At 40.3% G+C, this 19,742-nt stretch overlaps 1 protein-coding gene across 1 annotated transcript in view; it reads right to left on the reverse strand.

Moving 5' to 3' along the window:
* LOC126407328 (synaptotagmin-9-like) overlaps positions 1 to 19,742 on the reverse strand; it is a 69,864-nt gene that overhangs the window by 10,360 nt on the left and 39,762 nt on the right. Inside the window, exons 5-7 of the mRNA XM_050072116.1 lie at positions 2,156 to 2,276; positions 1,811 to 1,982; positions 1,214 to 1,343 (exon numbers count right to left, since the gene is read on the reverse strand). Of these exons, the coding sequence (XP_049928073.1) occupies positions 1,214 to 1,343; positions 1,811 to 1,982; positions 2,156 to 2,276 (423 nt within the window). The remainder of the gene's footprint in view (positions 1 to 1,213; positions 1,344 to 1,810; positions 1,983 to 2,155; positions 2,277 to 19,742) is intronic.

Consider the following 19,742-nt stretch of genomic DNA (forward strand, 5'->3'; position numbering starts at 1 on the left):
TTGGTCCACCACTTTAGTCTAGACTAGAAATTTTTAGGACTGGCCCAACTATTAGATGGATTATCATTACATTAGATATAGACTTATACATTAAACATATCCATCCTCTCCAGAAGATAAAGGCTGACCACCATGTGACTGGGCGTTTTGGCTTTTAGTGAAATGTTTTGACAGCTATTGGCACAAAACCTTTAACGTACATTCATGGTCCTCAGAGGATGAAATGTACTGACTTTGTTGATTCTCTGACTTTTCCTGTTGCACCACTATGAGGTTGACATTTGTGTGCATTGTCTAGATAACTTTTGGATGGACTGCTATAACATTATGCTAAGATATTCAGGTCCAATTTTGTAATATAGCCAATACTTTTTGTGACCATATGCTATAGTGACATACCAACCCAATCACCAGAAAAATGTTGGCATTGTACATTTTTGCAAACCATGGATATATTGGATATATATAAAACATACGTTATCATGTAGTGGATACACTGAAACCACAATGTGGTTAACATGTGGTTAGGTTTAGGCACAACAGTCACTTGGTTAAGGTTATGTAACCCATGCTTGGGTTTAAAAAATCCAGTTTGGGTAGCATAATCACGGCTGGAGAAGCCGCTGATATCTCTGTAAAAAAAAATTGCTTTTCGTGGCACTATCCCCAGTGGAAAAACAGCAACGGATTGCTACAAAACCAATTTTGCTTTTTTTTTGCAGCTTGGCAGGCATCTTGTTTAGGTTACACGTGATCCACTATCTCCTCCTCCTCCTCCTGCTGACAAAGTCAACTCATAAACTATGTCTCTTTAGAAAGGTTGATATGACACGAATGAAACGTAAAAAAACGTAGAAAAGTGTAACATTTTCGTGGTAGAAATGTACAATGCCAACATTTTCTTTTGGCGACTGGCCTGGACATACCCATCGGCTTCAAATGTACCTTGTCATGTTAGCAAATGCTAGCATGCTGAAATGCTAAACTAAGATATTGAACATGGTTAACATTTTGCTAAACAAAAGCATGCTCACATTAGCAAGCTGACATTAGCTTGTAGGTCAAAACACCACTGAGTCAAGTTAACACCTATCAAAGAGATTAGCATGGCTGAAGACTTCTTGGATGATTGCATGACATGACTGTTTCTTATAAACCCCAGTTTACAACATTTACAGGAATTTAATGTAACAATACACAAAGTGGTCCGTACCTCTATGAGTGGGTGCCAGTGTGCAATGGGCTTCCGTGGGTATGTCATCATCTCATTCCAGTGGTCTCGCCCCAGGCTCTCTGCCTCATTGCCCACCCTGCATACCCCGATCACTTCATTATGTCCAACCCTGCATGACAGAGAAAACAACACATGGAAACCCAAAAATGTTGCATTTGTAAATGCACTCTAGATGAAACTGATACAGGTAGGTAGAGATGACAGGTGATTTGGGGCAGAAAATGTTTTACTGGGTGACTACATCAATATAATTCTGGATGAATGCATGACAAAAAACTCACTTGGTTGCTGCTGTTTTAATGATTTTACAATTTAAGGTCAGTGGCTGGATAGAATGGTTTTTAAATGATGTTTTAATTGTGTTTGGTTTGAAACGCCACTATGTGGAGATAGCCCCATGCTGCGAGCAAAGTGCAGCAAAACAGCAATATGCATGCTCAAAACCTTTGGCAATCAAAGCAAATTGATTGACTGATTATGATCATTTTCCTGATTTTACATATTTCCTAAAGATCTGTTGCCCCACCTTTTTTTCCACCCAAAAAACAGCACTTTCCGTATAGGTAACTCACTAACCGATCATAGTCCATGACAGCTATGAGCAGGCTGATCTGGTCGATGTTCTCAGGAGGAACATCAAACACAATGGCTTCATTGTACACTGGGTTCAAAGTGTTTCGCTTGGTTGATGTCTTCCTCTTCTTTAGCCTACGGCCATCACACATCAGGGACACTTTCACATATGGATCTGGAGAAAGGTTTCATGATAGACTCCATTAGAGTGCAAAAATATCTTGGTATGGAATGCCATTTAACAAAAATTCTATATCGACCAACAATTATAAAGCACTGGAACACCTTGTGTGTATATTTGACTACACCACCTCTCAGTGGAAACATTGCTTTGCAGTCAGCACCCACCTGAAGCCCCAGTGATGTCCATGGCTTTGAGATTTCTGGCTTTGATCATGGTGATGGTGAGCCTGCCAGCCGTAGGGAGATAGCACAATGAGAACATCAGTTCTCCTAGGTCCACATTGTCCTGTAAAGAAATATATTAAATTTTTTATATTAATAACGCCATTCTCCTGTTATCAACATTTTAAAGACAAGAATTAAATTAATGCCTCTTTTTTAATGTTGGTCTATGGGGAAAATGGGCTTCAGGGGATTTTATAGTTGAAGCATTGTTTGCCACTGGGGCATTAATGCTAAGAGGCAGTGCCACATCCAGCTCTCTTAATACATCCACTGCTTCATCTATTTTTGCTATCCAACAGTTGTGTTTTTCCCTGCCTTTTGTTGGCACATTGCTACAATTCTTGGGATATCATTACCAACGACTGTAGATCAGTGGAAGAGCCTGAAACAGATGGCAGTAAGTTATAGTGTATAGCCATGCTCTTCTGCAGGTACATGTGCATGCATGCATGGACCAGCTCACTAAAATATTGCTTCATAGTGCTGCTAGTGATCAAAAAGAGAGATCTGACTTATTACCTTCATACTGCTACACAATCTTAAACAGATACTGGCTACAAAGCTCAAGAAAATTCCAGGGTTTTCCTTCCTTTTCAAAATCTCAGCTGATGCCAAATGCAGACAGAAATATAAAAAACACATTTAGAATCAAACAAAAGCATTTGCTTGCAAGTTAACAAGGAGTGTTAGACGTTGTATTGGTATTGTTAAGCCTGAGAAAAACAACTTTAGTTAGGAATTAAGGTTATTCAATTAAATCAAAATTGGCTAAAGCCCCCCTCTCTAGTGTATTTTTCTGAGTCATTTCCTGACAATGTTGATTAGCCACTCTGTTCATCAAATATTTGATATTTAATATTTGGAACTTGTGTGATGTTTTAATGTTCTCCCCAAGTCAGCGTGGGTTTTCTCCGGATACTCCGGCTTCCTCCCACAGTACAAAGACATGCGGGTTAATTGGTGACTCTAAATTGCCTGTCTGTGTGAATGTGAGCGTGAATGGTTGTCTGTGTCAGTCTGGCAACGTGGGTGTAGCCCGGCCAATGTCAGCTGGGCTAGGCTCCAGCCCCCCTCAACAGGAAAGGTTACAGAAAATGAATGGTCCGTCTGTCAGTTTGTCTTTCTAGTTAGTTCACTAACTTAGTTCGATGTTTTAGTTTCTGCCACATTAGTTAGGTGTGTTGTTTATTTTCATAATGGTGTTCATGTGCGGTGGACGGCGAGAGTGACTAATGCTAGTTGGCAGTGCACCTACTAAACGTCCTATATCAGGCTGTTCTCATCAAAAGTAATGCACAATTCGTATGTGATCCATGTAAGAATCAGACATTATAGCCTATATATATAAAACCCACGTAACTGAGAAGGCTGCGATCATGTGACTGATGCGCTGACTGGAGTGTTGAAATAGTATAAAGCCCAAAAGTCCATAGGGTGGACGATGGGTCATAAAACACAGGACGTACCCCCAGCAGACCGGTGTTAAGAACTGTATTAAACGAAATGAAATTTTAGTTATTTCACCATGTTTCTTTTCCTAAACCTCACCAAAGTAACGTCATGCTAAGTATGTAATGTTATTAAATTCATCAGATATCATTCTAACCATTGTATGAGGATACGTTGCTCATAACTGTAACCGTACCTGTATTTAAAGGTACCATAGCTGCAATCAGGTTGCCATGGCAATTAATTTCTTATTACCTGTTAACCACACCCCTATTGTCAGTTTGAGAAAGAATGTTAACCGTTAAACAGGAAGTAACACTGGCTGCAGGGGACTTTAAGGTTTGGTGAGGTAACAATTGAGTCAAATCCCTGATCTCTGATTCAACAGAAGGCACATTATAATATGTTACACAGTCTTTGCACCTCAGATATGGATTGTGACTGTGACACCTCCACATGGAATCCTTTTAATCACATCTGCAACATGCAGATATGCAATCTGGCTTTGTATATTTGTTGCATCTTTAAAGCATTATGTTGTTAAACTTATGGAATCTGCAATCAGATTGGACTACTCCTGGTTTCCTGTGAGAATATCCCTCCTTTCACAACTCATCCACAGTCAACACATGCCAAGCTCTTCTCCCAATTAACACATCTGAAAATAATGTGTGAAGGTGTGAGAGTGAGTGGTGCGTTTATGAGACACAAGCACTAACAAGGTTTCTTACAAGGCTAACTCTGAATTCTAGTTTTAAGATTTCTCCCACACATCGGGCCGACACAGAGGTCCCTGTTACAAAATTTTAAACAGGCAGTGAAATAAGCAAAAATTCTACTAAATTTGAGATACTTAATCAAAACAAGATATTGTGATGACATTTGGCAGATGTGGTTTCAGCTTTTTCAACAACTGCAAATGCAAGTCATTAACCTTTGAACTCTGCAACAATAATGGTCTGCAAGTGCCTACAATGGTATGTTTGCTTATTGTGATGTCATTTCTTGGATTATCTTCAGACGCTTCATTTCCCTAAAATCTGTACAACATGAGCTAAAGATTATGTAACTCAATAAATCAATTAATTAATTAAACACAATGTATTTTTTACTAAAATCTGACACCTTTCTCATCAGATTTTACAAATAAAAAAACAAAACGTCCAAAAATCCAAAAGATTTCTAGATGTACAGATATGAACAAAATATTTCTTAACATGTAAATTATTTATCTACATTATTTAGTTTTTGAGAGTGAAAAGGCGTTGTGATGGATTCATCATCGGTTCCTCACGCAGTTTTGCACCACACATAATGACATTATTACAAGCATACAACATGATGACACGGAAGAAAGAACCCTGAGCTTTCTGCTGCAAATAGAATGAATGTTCTAGCTATCATGGTTTTTATTCAAGATCAGTACAAGATTATACAAACCGCAATCTCCTGCTGCCATTACAGGAAATTCCCAGAAAGATTTTGGCGTAATTACAGCGAAATTCTACGTTTGCACCACATGTTAAGTAAGGTAATGTAGAGTTGTAAGTTTTTATGTTAGACTCATATATTTGCAGGATTATGCAAACAGCCATCTCCCATGGCCGTTACAGGGAAATGCCGGTGTAATCATGGCAAAATACCACATTTGCATTGCACATACTGTAAGGTAATGTTACGTGAGCTCATGATGTGATGACGGGGACAACAGAAGTCTTTGCTTGCTGTTGCTAAAAGAATAAATATTCTGGCTATAATGGTTCTTATTTTAGTTCTATCTAAACAGAACCATGGAAACAACAACTGCAGGAGGTCAGTTTTTAAAGGTAAAATGAGATTACAGCTCCTCTAACATGACAAAAACTCACTATTCTGAATTTGGCTGCTTTATGTTTTAATATACACAGCTATCTGATGTGTTCTAATGCAGTCTGTCCATTCAGTGATCGATACACAGGATGTTAGTGATTTGGTACTTAGTCTTTGTCAGAAGCAACAAATCAGATAGAAAGCCTAGTTAAAGGTCAGATGTACAGGTTATACTGGAAAATCAATGTTTGACTTGGACGTCAATATGTGCCCCTTCTGATGCTGATGAAGAATAACTGGATTTGTTCTTTATGGGCGCACACACACTCACACACAAATTAGGATGCTACTGCTCTTGGTCTTTGGCTCAAAAATCGCTGAAAATTAAATTGAGCAAAATGAGTTGATTCATCTCTGATGTCAGCATCTGCATGCCTGCAAGCACATAAACACACATTCACTCACACATGTGCATACACACAAGCAGAGTGGTCTAGGATCTGTGACATTCTGACTGCATGATGAGTTGACTCATCACACAAGTTCCTGAGGCAGAACCCACCTCTGACACGGCATCATCATTGTTATGATGAGCCTCGGGTGTTAATGATGTAGCTTATGATATCCCCAAGGTAAAACATATGAATCCTGCCACATGAATTCACACACTGACATAAACAAATAGGCAGGTACTCCCACAAAGGGTTGCAAACAGCTCTCCACAGATAGTGATATCCTCTTCCCACACACACACACACACACACACACACAGACACACACACATGCGCAGGCACTCACGCAGCACACTTTAGTTTTCAGACTATAGAGTACCGCTACTCTTCTGAGCACTCAAATCAAGCCTGCGGTCAGGATTATGGTCACTTGTGCTCAGCCAATGAAATTAGAAAGGTGCTCTAAAGCACTCCAATAAAGCATAAAGAGAGTGTGGACAGTCCATCTTCTCCAATTATAATACTAGCACCTTCTCTCCCTCAGGAGCAGCGAGGCTTTATCTACCAGCTTCTCTCTTGATGTGTCTTTAATAATCACTGACTCACTCTAACTTGATCCCTCTCCTCTGTCTTAATCTTTTTTGTCCTCCTTTTTGTAGGTTTCAGTGTGTGTGTGTGTGTGTGTGTGTGTGTGTGTGTGTGTGTGTGTGTGTGCAGAGCTTCTTTAAGGGCTTCTTGAAACCTTTGACAAATTAGACCATGGCAGACAGTGTGTGACAGTGTCTTTTCCAGTCCTCATAAATCCTGGTCCACCCTTGCATCCAGTCCCCTCCTGACAGAGAAGTCTAAGTATGTTGTTATGCTGTCGAAGGTAAGCAGCACAAACACCACAAAGCAGTTTGTAACACAGGCATTATACTGAAAATTTCTAGTCTCAAAGCTAGTGATGTCAATGGTTAACCGTCAACCAGTTATCTGCCGAGAATATTTTTTGACCAGTTACACTGCTCTTCAGATTACACACAAACACTGGGCACCAACCAGGTCTGGTGGGAACCAGCTAACAGCATGGCTCATTCCTGATGACATCTCTACGACTTCATGAGGGTTATTTTTTAAAAGGAATTGGGATACATATATTTTATACAACTGTTGTTACAGGCTGAGTAGTATTTTTCATGACCAATTGTATGAACTTCATGGGTAAAATCTGTGTACTGCACCTTTATTTCACAGTAGCTACTACACATTGAATGTAAGCAAGACAGAATACTGTGCTTGCAGTATTCTCATTTTCTCAGTAATTTCTACATTCCTACAGCACAAAAGCAGGAATAATTAAAAAAAAGAGGACTCATTTAAAACCTTAGTCACCTACAGTAACACAATGCAAAACACATTTCCAGAATATAATCACTCATCAAGTCATTCACTGTCCAGTCAGATGTTTACCCACCATTATAAGTTTGTAGGTATAAAGTTTTTTTTCTACTGTATACAATCTACACAGCAGTAAATGTTTTTAATTAAAACACAGTTAGGCTAACACATGCTTTACGGATTCTCAGGAAGTGTTTTTTGCTCTTGCACAAACTCATTGCCCGTAATAATCATGTAATCCCTTTGTTCCTTGTATTGAAAATAATTCTTCTGTCACTGAAAATGTAAATTACATGTTGTTTAGCCTATTTGTGTACTTCTGATAGTAATGTTCTCACTGCAGGGACTGTATCCATGGCAAACTAGTGACAGGTTTGTGTTGTTTCAAAGTATATTTTAATTCACATAAATTAAGTGAATTACTGTATATATTATCCAGTTTAGTTTCTTTTTTCTTCAACCTGATGGAGGTGCAGTCAGCCATAGGAGTTGGTTTAATTAATAAAAAAGGAAATATTTTTTTGGGCTGGTTGTGAGTGATGTGAACAGAAGGAATATAGGAATATAGTGGGTTAATAATTAATATCACTTGTTTAACATGAATGTTGATACATTCATGTTAAACTTCCTTCCCACCCACAGCCTTGTGTACAAATATATGCACTGTACAAAGGGGTATAAAGAAATGTGTAAATAGTTGTAATTCCTTGTAATATTATATTCTATTTTAACGATGCAGTTTGGACTACAAAAGAACTGAAATGTACAGTACTACAGTAGGAGGACCAAAAGCAGGCATGAGAGTTTGTTCCTCTGGCATTGGAGATCCCATTACACGAGCACCAATCAGCAGTATAATATATCNTGTTCTCAACCACCTTTGGTGGTGTGTCCCATTGGGATTTGGGTACTTTGAGTCCATACTGGATACAGATGTTCCTGTACACTATCCCAGCCACTTGGTTGTGCCTCTCCATGAACACTGATCCTGCTTGCATCTTACACCCTGCCACTATGTGCTGGACCGCCTCAGGGGCATCTTTGCACAGCCTGCACCTTGGGTCTGATCTGCTGTGGTAGACCCTGGCCTCTATGGCACTTGTGCTTAAGGCCTGTTCTTGTGCTGTGATGATTAGTGCCTCTGAGCTGTCTGTCTGTCCAGCATTCTCCAGCCACTGGTAGGTCTTCTTGATATCAGCCACTTCCTCTATCTGACGGTGGTATGCACCATGTAGGGGCTTGTCCCTCCGTGTAGTTTGCTCCTCCACCTCTTTGCCCTCATCAGGTTTCTGTTGTCTGAAGCATTCACTTAGCAGCTCATCCTTCTTCTTGATGTACTCCTGGATTTTGAATGTTTCATCCTGGATAGTGGCTCTGATGCTCACTAGACCTCAGCTTCCCTATTTCCACTTAGTGTATAGCCTCAGGGTGCTGGACTTGGGGTGGAAACCTTCATGCATGGTGAGGAGCTTTCTTGTCTTGATATCAGTGGCTTCTATCTCCTCTTTTGGCCAGCTTATGATCCCTTATGATCTGATGACTGGCAGTGCATACATGTTGATGGCTCGGACCTTGTTGTGACCATTCAGCTGACTTCTCAGGACTTGCCTTATTCTCTGGAGGTATTTAGTTGTGGTCACCTTCCTTGTGGCCTCCTCATGATTTCCATTAGCCTGCGGGATCGCAAAGTACTTGTAGCTGTCCTGGGTATCTCCTATGTTGCCCTCTGGTAGGTCAGTTCCCTCAGTTCTGATCATCTTGCCTCTCTTTGATACCATCCAGCCACACTTGTCTAATCCGAATAGCATCCCTATGTCCTTGCTATAGATCCTGGTGATGTGGATCAGTGAGTCAATTTCTCGCTCATTCTTGGCGTACAGCTTGATGTCATCCATGTGGAGCAGGTGGCTGATTGTTGCCCCACTTTGGAATCGGTATCGATAGTCAGTCCTCTTGATGATCTGACTGAGGGGATTCAGGCCTATGCAGAGCAGCAGTGGTGACAGTGCATCCCCTTGGTATATGCTGCATTTAATGTTGACCTGGACATGTGCACAGATGGCACTGGGGACGGGGGGGACATGGCCCCCCCAGATTTATAGTGACCCCGATCCGTCCACCCCACTGCCCCACACACACACACACACACACACACAGGTAAAAAAGAGGATCAATGTTCCGTTAGTTAGGCTAACTTACATTGCAGCACAAAGTTGAAATGGCAGCGGCAGTAGCCTTGTCAGTGATCAATCCATATTACACCGATTCAAGAAGGGGAAAGGCTGGAACAGATCCTTGCTGAGTTCGGAAAGCAAGGTGTTCAGTTTTCCATGTAATTCTCGGTTAATAACACTGCACAGCTGATCCATTGATACCCTGGTGTTTGTGCTATGACTAATGGTGCGTTCACTTGTACTCGTAAGTCGGAGTTTTGAAGTCGGAAAAGCATTGAAATCTAGCATCTACAAGCATAAACGTTGGGGTTTTCATATCATTTCATTAACTGTCCATTTTTTTTCGAATTCCATGTTCCATGTCCCAGTTTTTAAACTGGGAAGCGCTCAGTTCGGAGGTTACATTGTTCGGAGCTCTGAGTTCCGACTTGCAATGTAAATGTAACGCACCATAAAGCACGATTCTCGACCCCGGGGTCCTAAGAGGAGCTGGTAGCTGTGCCTGTGCCTGTAGTGGTAACCATAGTGATCATATACAACTGTCTAATGACTGAGCTGGTGATTTTTCTGCCACATGAAGCCACAGAAGAAAGAAAAATAATCACAGCGGGTTTTTTTCAAGAACCAAAAGATGTAAATATCCTATGCCTGTTGCCTGTTGACTTTCCCAGATGTGGCAAATATTTGTTTTGTAATGTTGAGTAGGGTAAATTTGTTTGGCTGCAGAGGGAATTCTTGTTTGTTTTTTTATCAATTTTAATTATTATTGGAAAAATCTACAAAGAAAACAGTCATACTTACAGAGGGAATTCCTAATATTTCATTTAAAGTGTGAATATCATTTCACATTTCATGCAATGTAGGCTATACTTACTTATTTTTATTTATGTGAATCTGTTGTTTAAGTGTTTATACTTCTGTTTTCTTACACATTGTTATGTTTATAATCATTTACATGAAGGCACGAGTGTGAATCATTTCAATTTTATTTTATTATTAATTTTTGCACATAGGTTCTTTGCTTTTTTGTCAGAATACAGTTGAAGTTCTGTGCTGAGATTCTTCATCCTGTTGAGATCAGCAAATGTTTAAATAAAACATATGCAGAAGACATGAAGTTTTGGTGTGTGATTGACATACCAGACAAATAACAGTTTGATCATGTATGGCTAGTGTTGATCAGGTAGGCCTTTGTTTACCGATGTTCATTCAGTCAGAAAACAAACTATTCTAATGTTTATGCAGCTTCAGTACATATATATATATACATATATATACACAAAATAACTAATTGAGTTGGAATCATTTGCTGATAGCTTGGTCCCCCCCAGTTCAAAAATCCCATCTGCGCCCCTGCTTCTGTACAGAGTTTGCATGTTCTCCCTGTGTCAGCGTGGGTTTTCTCTGAACTGTGGGAGGAAGCCGGAGTACCCAAAGACATACAGGTTAATTGGTGACTCCAAATTGTCTGTGGGTGTGAATGTGAGTGTGAATGGTGGTCTGTCTCTTTAGCCCTTTCTAAACAGGAATTGTGTGAATTTGCAGGAAAGCCCAATCAGTCTTCTTTCAGCATTGGCAGTATAAAAACAAAATCGGGGAGTGGGGCAAAATGCTGTCTACCTACTTTTGTTTATACAGAATGCGCCTTTTTCGGGGCAATGGGGGGCGTGAGCAAGTAACAAAACGTGTAGCTGAGCGTGTGACATAAAAAGTGACGTACTCCGAGGGAAGCCGCGGCTGGTTGGTACTTAGGTGATTCTCTCGTAAATTGGCCTGTCCTTCACCGTTACCGTCATCTGACGGTTAATGGCCTCTTCGTTTGCGAGGGCAAGGAGGGCGCGCAATTCCTTGTCTCCCCAGTTGCTCATCTTTACAGTGTCTGTCAGGTTTACGTTTCCCTCTTGCTACTAGCTGCTCATTCCTGCTATCAGCTGTTTCCTCACCACCACCAGTGGGTTGCACGTGCGGCGTCATCAACAGCTCCTCCCACAAGTCATCAACAGCCCCTCCTGTGGCGGAAGGGCACCTCATTCTTTTTAAACCAAAAAGGTTCCTCCAATATGTTTGCACCTATGTGACGGAAAATTGGGCACCTCGGATCAACTCGGCAATCTGGCTCTGTGTGTCTAAACGCTCGCAGCTTGCCAACAAAGCGGCCCAACATTCGCAGAAAATCTGGCAGTGTAAATGGGACATATGTGTCAGCCTGCGATAGTCTGGTGACCTGTCCGACTGCCTTTCACCCAATGTCACCTGGGATAGGCTGCAGCCCCCCCGCGACCCTCAGGAGGATAAGCTGTTACAGAAATGAATGAATGAATGTTACAAGTGGCACTGTCACATGAATGGGCTTCTTATCAATTGAATTGTGAATCTATTGTTTCAAATGTTGTACATTCAACAGTCTGTATTTTATTTGAATTTACTGACATTATCCCACTGTATAATGTTGTGCATTTGTAACTTCACTCTGACACAGAAACACTTCACAGCACTATTAGTGACGGTGTACAGTGTTAACCTCATTTTGTACCCTTTTTTTTTTTTTTTTTTTAAATGTGGGTTAAACAAACAGAACCAATTCTGCCATACATTGTCACATGTAATCTATCTCATCATCTCCTGACGGATTTGAGCTTGCATTTTCTACAAATGGGTCTCCACGGTGTGGTGACATGATCTCCTGCACCCAAAAATGTCATCAAAACTTTCATTAAAGAGGCAGGAAAAAAAGGTGCAGAGAAAGCCAAAAAACTAATTACGACCCAAAATCAACAAGATGCAGATTCTCACAGAACTACTATAATCACATGATCTGTGTTTGGCAAAATATGGTAGGTAATTTGCGGTGGAATTTTTACATGAAAAATGACAGACATGGCAGGTTCACATGGGATTAAGGTCTTGACACCATCTCTGCAATTACTACCAATTGTCAGAGGTTCCCCAGGTAATACTAGTCCCGTGTGAACAGGGCTTTTTTTTTTTTGCTCTCTCATCAAACAATCTAAAACACTTGAATAAGTGAGGGCAAAACCAACATTCTAATAGTAAACATTCATAATACACCAGCAAAAACTTTAAACAAAACTGTAAGCCTACCTCACCTGTGTATGTTCGCCCCTGTAATACGTTTAGGAGCTCCCACTGACTCAGCTGACCAGAAATATCTAGAGTCATCGATCTCACTTAGTCCCTAAGGGCACATGGGGGGACAAGTGCTTGTTATAAGGCACCATTTGTCATTGTTGGGAAATGGGAATCTCCTTTACTGAATTAACTGCACACATACACACACTGCATATGCACATGCTGACCCCATTCATCAAGGCCCCAATTACAGGCCAAGCAAACTGCAGTCAATAGTATCGACTGAACCTTTAGGAGCTGCAGGTTACAGTGTCTCTGAGATCTTTAATGTCTTTGTCTCCAAATAATCTGCAGCTGAGGAGAAAGAAGGTGCGTTTGTGTAATAACATGATGTCCAAAAGCAAATTCAATTTATCCACAGCCAAGCTGGGGAGTCTCTTGACACTCCAGCTCATTAGGTACAATATATATGCACCAATAGAGCAAGAAATGAGGGAACTATCTATTGGCATATATTCAATATACAAATGTAAACATTTCAGGAAACAAAACATTTAAGTGGGTGGCTGACAGCACATTGAGCCAGATGTTATTACCGGATGGTTCATAACAAGATAAGAACTGATCATTGAGCTTCCTCTCTGAGAGTTTCCTCTAATTATGCTGCTTAATTTCCCCTTTGATTTTCAAATACAAACAGCCGCTAACTCTCTATAGCTTTATAAAGCAAAGTTCTTACGCTAGTTAGTTCTTAATACATAGAAGAAATTAAACAAAAAACACTTCAGAAAAGTGTTAAAAGCCAGTTGTCACACCAGGGTGAAAGTAATTTGCATGCCTTTGCTAAATATGTGATTCTAGACTCTTGGTGACGTAGTAATTATTCACAGGGCTAGTTGGTAAACTGCTGTAGCTGCACAAAGCTAACTTCAAACAATTGAGCAAGCCAAGTTAGTGCTAGTCAGTTAGCTCTCCTATTTTCTCTTTACCTTGTTGTATACTCTCCACTGGCATAACTTTATTCACTGAAGAGTTTTCAAATAAGGGAAAAGCTTGTCAGCTGCTAGAAAGTTTGCAGTTAGCAGGCTCATTAGCTTGGTTGCTAATAGAACAATAACTTCAATCAGTTTATTAAAAAGATGTATTTGTACCATTCAACATTCGAACCAGTTAATACAAATAGCACTGCCTATAACGTCATGTAACATCATATAACGTTACGTAATGTCACGTATGTAAAATCAGTGTTCAATATTGGTTTAACACAGGACAAAAACAGCAGTCTCCTGGGTGAAAGTCCTGTTTGCTGACTCGTCCACCAACTACACCTACCTGTAGGGTCATAACATTAACCACCACCTATTGCGTGACATTGTAGAACCAACGATTTGTGTGTCAACCACGACAAAGGATCCAAATTGTCTTTCCATTGGCATTGTTTCCATGGTTTCAGCAAGTCATTTTAACATATCAGGGTCCAACTCCATCTCCTTATGTACAGTATATGACTTAATGATATTCATAATTACATTGTGGAGACAACATAATCGCTGGCTGGATTATATTCAAAGACAATGTTACTTTGACTTAATAAAACACATTTATGTACCACACTGGTTTCACACGGAGACGGTTAGGTGGACGGCGAACATACAAAGTACGGGACTGTGACGCCACAATGCTGGGTTTTGGTCCAGACTCCTGTCTATGATTTGGTTTCGGCAACAAACACACTTTGATTAAGGTTGGAGTAAGATCGTGATTTCAGTTAAATGTTGATCAAGAAATGTTCTAAAAAAATAAGGATGCTGTGGTCACTACAAGTGAACAGTGTATTGCAAGACTGTCTATTTCAGCAGAAAAAAAGAATACATGACTGTGAACATTTTGATGTGTTCAGTAGCAAAATTCCCTCATTATGGTAACAGAAAATGGAATTTGCTAGGTATTATATTTCACTTAAAAATGTACAGTATACGCTGTTTCAAATTAGTTGCATGTAATTTCTAGGAGACAGGGCTCACATTTGTGCGACAACCACGTAATGCTGTGTTAAGAGGTTGTTAATGTAAGCCTATTTCTGTGAGACCAGGCAGTATAAATGGACGGTACAACTCGGCTAATAAGGTGCGCTAGCTGCCTTGATCTTGGAATCTCTCGTTTTTCATTCCCTCAAAAGCACTGCCAAGACAGCTTGCTATTGGTCAATGGTGGAGAGATTTGCATAACTTACTCTCCTGCATTGAATCCATTCATTGTGGCAATTCAATTGAAATCAATGTTTTAATTGCTAGTATAAACAGGCCTTAATTCTGTAATTTGTGTGATTACTTTTTGAGTACCCTTTAAATTCTTTTCTTATGAGTTCACAAAACTTGCTGTGGCAGTGGTGTTAGTAATTAATAATGGCAAGACAACACACACCCCATAGAAACAATAAAGGCGATGAGGAACCGGAAAACTAGGATCCCATTTATATAAAATAATCTGTTAATGTCACAGAAGCATCATGGGACCATAGAGCTAAGGAGAAATGTAGGGTAGAGTCGTGGAGGATTCGTTCCTGAACCAGCAGAGGTACATGTGGTTTCCAGAGAGGGATTTTAATTAGGCTACTGTTTCAGTAATTAATGCTGTGTAGATTAACAGTGAGGTGCTATGTTTTCAACATGAATCCACACAGATGTGGAGTCTTGGAATCTTGAATCTACTAAAACTAACAAAGGGGATTTGCCAATTTAAAAACAGTACACTAACAAAACTAAGAGAATAGAGTAACAAGTCCTGGCACTGCAGACCCTGTTAGGACTGTGTCAGTGCTCCAATGATTGACACTTCACAGGAGGAATACTTTATTTTTCTATAAGCATCCAGCCCAGGAGTCTGTGTACGGTACAGACCAGTACATATGGCCAGTGGTGGCTGGGGGCTCGCTCTGTGCCAGGAGCCATGATTAATGCACGCAGACTGGACCAGCGAAGGGTCCCTACTTGTTATCCCATGGGAGGTAACCTAGTTCTGCTGGGGACAGTGAGAGAGAGAAAGAAAGAGAGAAGAAACTTCACATTTCTTTAGACCTCCCTCACAGATGCAAAATGTTGGGACAAACCCACAAACAGAAACTTGCACACATGCACAAACAAAAACTATGATTGTTTCGTTTTATATTGGCAAATACAGTAAATGCCTTATTCTGATATTGAAATCAAGTTAGGGTCAATATCACTGTGACTAAAATTCAAGTATCACATCTAGATTTTTGGTCAATCATTTAATATGTTTATTATGTAAAGGCATAATTTAAATAAAGCATCTTTTTGTGACTACAAGAAGTAGAAGTTGACTTAAAGGGATAGTTCAGGTTTTTTGAAGTGAGGTCACATAGAGTATTTATCTATAGCCAGTGTGTTACATAAAGGAGATTTATGTCACTCAGTATGGAGAAGCAGCAGGAGTGCCACAACAGAAGCAAAGTAATGTACTATGGATGGGGGCAGCAGCAACACTTATTTTAGCCACCTAGAAAAAAAGTCCCAAAAAAATCAATATCAGTTTTAGTGTACTCTATATTGAGAATATCTTCACTGCTTTACCCTGCTGTCAGACAGGCTTTTCCAATGGGGAGGCAGTTAAAAGCTTCAGTTTCCCATCCTCCGTCTTCTCTCAACAAAGCCACCAGATCCCATTGACAAAAACGGTAATTCTGGGTTGCTGAACAGTGGAGCCGCTGGTCTACTGCTGCCTTGTTAGTTTTTGTTTTGTGTGACTTTGGTGAATCTGAAGTAACCATTTAAAGTGAAATTCACACAGTAACACGAACAACTACACATAATAACGCAAAAGACTGATTGAGGCAGTGGTAGACCAGCAGCTTCTGTGTTCAGCGATGTTACATCACTGTTTTTCTCAATGGAGTCTGGTTTTAAAGGGAGACGTGATGGCTTTGGTTCCCTGTTGGAAAGTGCTGTCTGATGGTAAGATAAAGCACTGAAAATATACTAAATATAGCGTACACTTAAACTGATATTGATGTTTTTGTAGGTGGTTAAACAACATCTGCCAACATCTACTTTAGTAATACACTGACTATGGAAACATACCTCATACCACCCCACTTTAAAAGATTCAAACTATCCCTTTAAGAAAAAATGCTATAGACACCAATGAGGTCCCTTCTTTTCCTCTTTGTATAAGTGTTTTCTTATTATCGCATCATGAAAATTGCTCACTCAAACTATCATTTTATGTGCACAGTAAAAATAAATGTATTGATGAAAGACTGTAGGGGAAGAGGACAGATGGAGAGTTGGGGCTCCAGGATTGAGGATTGGAGGGTTTCATTTTAAGAGCAAGTGCTTAACCAACACTGCCAGCATCATGACTGCATATACTTGGGTGCTTGTGTGCGTGTTCCTTCTCTTACAGTAGAGTACTGATGTGCTAACCCTGGCCCTCCAGAGTGGCAGAGGAACCAGATAATGGCAGTTCTCTCCACTCAAAGAGTGATGGTTACACAACTATCATAACCCTCCTTAATGCATGGCTTACCCAGAGGTTACAGACACAAAAAGTTGTATTGAAATTGATATTTGTTACCTCCTGCACATTAAACAGTGTGGTTGTAATGTCTTCATGACGTGTTCATCAATTACATTACAAAATTATCTGTTCCAAATGACAAACATAACTTTAAATGCAGTGAAAGGAAATGATGTGCCTTTTCACATCATTTAGATACATTCTTAAAGAACAAAAGGGACAATATTTTGACAAAATGTGTGTATCTTAAATTACAATATACAGTATGTTACTTATTCATATTGCAAGAGTGAAGTGGTGATAACTGTTTATTGTCTTGCTTTGGAAGAGAAAATATGCCAAAGTTGCTCAAGGTGAGCTAATGATATGCCAAATTGGGAAAATCCAGTAGTTTGCATTGCTGATTGCAGACTATGTTAGGTAAATGGATGATTAATAAGGGATTATATTTAGAAAGTGGACTCCTCAGACTTGGACACAGGAGACACGACAGCTATAGTTCACAAGTTGGATGCCTCAGAGGAGGTTCTAACCCATTTATACTGACCTTATTTAGCTGAGAATGCTGTTAGAGTCTGGAAGGTGTTAAAACAATATTTGTGAACCAACAAGTTTAGTGAGTGTGTGTGTGTGTGTGTGTGTGTGTGTGTGTGTGTGTGTTGAGAGTTGGGAGCGTCATCCCACAAGGGTCTTTGCATTACTGTAGTTAGCGATGCAATAACAGGTCAGAGCTGGTTTAGTGCTGACCCAGCTAACGATCATTTCCTGTCTTTGAACTTAATTACTTGATGAGGAGCAGCTGTGTTGTCAGTGTACGGTTCAAAGTCTCCCAAAAAATCAAGCTGAGCAGTGGCCACACTCCAGACAGCAGGGGTAGGTTCCCAAAACACTCTTTCTGATATGCCAAATTTGAGTCGTTTGATACAATTTTCAAGGGTTTCTTAGCGAAAGGAAAGTGACATAAACTCATACAAATGATAAGATATATATGCATAACGTATAGTAAATATCTTGAAGTAATGAGACATGTATTGGTTTAAAGGTATCTCAGATTTTAGTGTTGTAATGATTAAGTGGGTGGTAATGTTGAATGGAAAACAGAAAAATGTCCAACTGCTTTACCATTCATATTCATTTATATTTCGAAGGTTATGATATGTGACTGATGTACAGTAAGGTAATTTACAAGACATGTTAATACCAATGCGAGCTGCCTGGTTACAGTTTGTGCAGTAGCAGCACAGAAGCTCTCCAACAGTAACTAGTGGGACTAGCCTTAGTTTACCTGGAGTGGCAAAGTAGTCACTTAAGGCACTTTCATATAAGGTAATAGTCAGTCGAATTGTGCCTGAGTACGATCCCCCCCACCCCTCTTCCCAACTCCCAGCTGCTCATCTTTCACATTAGTAATGTTGTTCCGTACCCAAGTACACTTGGGTCATCAGCTACGTGACATTTGTGCTACAGTGTAGAAAAGGGCGCCGCAAACAGACCCTATTCCCCCTGGGATCTTCATCAGTGGGGACCGGCTGAGCAGCGAGGCAAACCTCTGTTTCCCTCTGAGGAGAAGCTGCTGAATGACGTAGGTGTGGACGTTTCCTGTCGCCTCTCTGTCAGCTAAATTTATTCTCTCAGGTCTATTTTGCAAGTGTTGGTGGTGCTTGTTGTGGTTGGCTTTGGACGATGGTCACATGTGTGAGTCAATCATCAAGATGGGAAAAACAACTCACCAGTCTGTAAACTCTCCGCTCCTGCAACTTTGCTACCTTGCCAGGTCTTAAAATGTAAACATCAGTAAGCATCGAAGAAGCCATTGCACAGTCAGTAGAAAATAAACTGTACGACCTCCAGGATATCAGGAACTGTAATATCAATTTGAGGATTCAAAGGCTCTTTTTCTATATGCCAATCTGACAGAGCAGAGGACTCTGGTGAGAGAAGAAGAGGCGTGTGCTTTACGGTGAATAAGGTCTGGTGTGACGGTGGAAATGTGAGGTGCTGTCCTGTTCCTGCTGTGGTTCACTACTATAGCCCTTTCAGAGGCGGCTACAGTGTGCTGCTGCTGGTATTCTGGAGAAGCGACAACATGGCTTAGGGTTGGGATGTGTGGACATTTAAATTATTCCAAAGTCATCTGGAAACATGAACAATTATAAAGCAGCAGTTAACAATGTAAGAAGATGCAAAAAGGACTAAACTACAGTGCACAAGTTAAAGGAGCTGATGGGATCACATTTCACTGGAGTTATACTTTGTATAATTCCATGTGACAAATGATGGATGGATGGATGGATGGATGGATGGATGGATGGACTGAGAGATTGACTGACTGATTGATTGTTGGGTTTGGAGCTCTCTGCCTTCCTTCCAACTGCAGGTTTGGACAGCAGCAAAGTTGAACCTAGGACTGGCCGCTGCCATCTGATATAGAGGCATATGTATTAACTAGAGACTGTCTTATAACTGGTTAAAACGCCTTGTAGTTGCGTTTAAAAGCAATCCACATGTTCTGCTACAGTTGGTGTTCACACCTGATGCATACCGTACATACATACTGTATAATATCACCTCAGTAACAATACATCACTATAACTGAAATGAAAAATGTACAGCCTGTATTCAGGCCAGGAGTCT

The sequence above is a fragment of the Epinephelus moara genome, chromosome 20 (genome assembly GCF_006386435.1).
Source record: "Epinephelus moara isolate mb chromosome 20, YSFRI_EMoa_1.0, whole genome shotgun sequence".
Lineage (NCBI taxonomy): Eukaryota > Metazoa > Chordata > Actinopteri > Perciformes > Serranidae > Epinephelus > Epinephelus moara.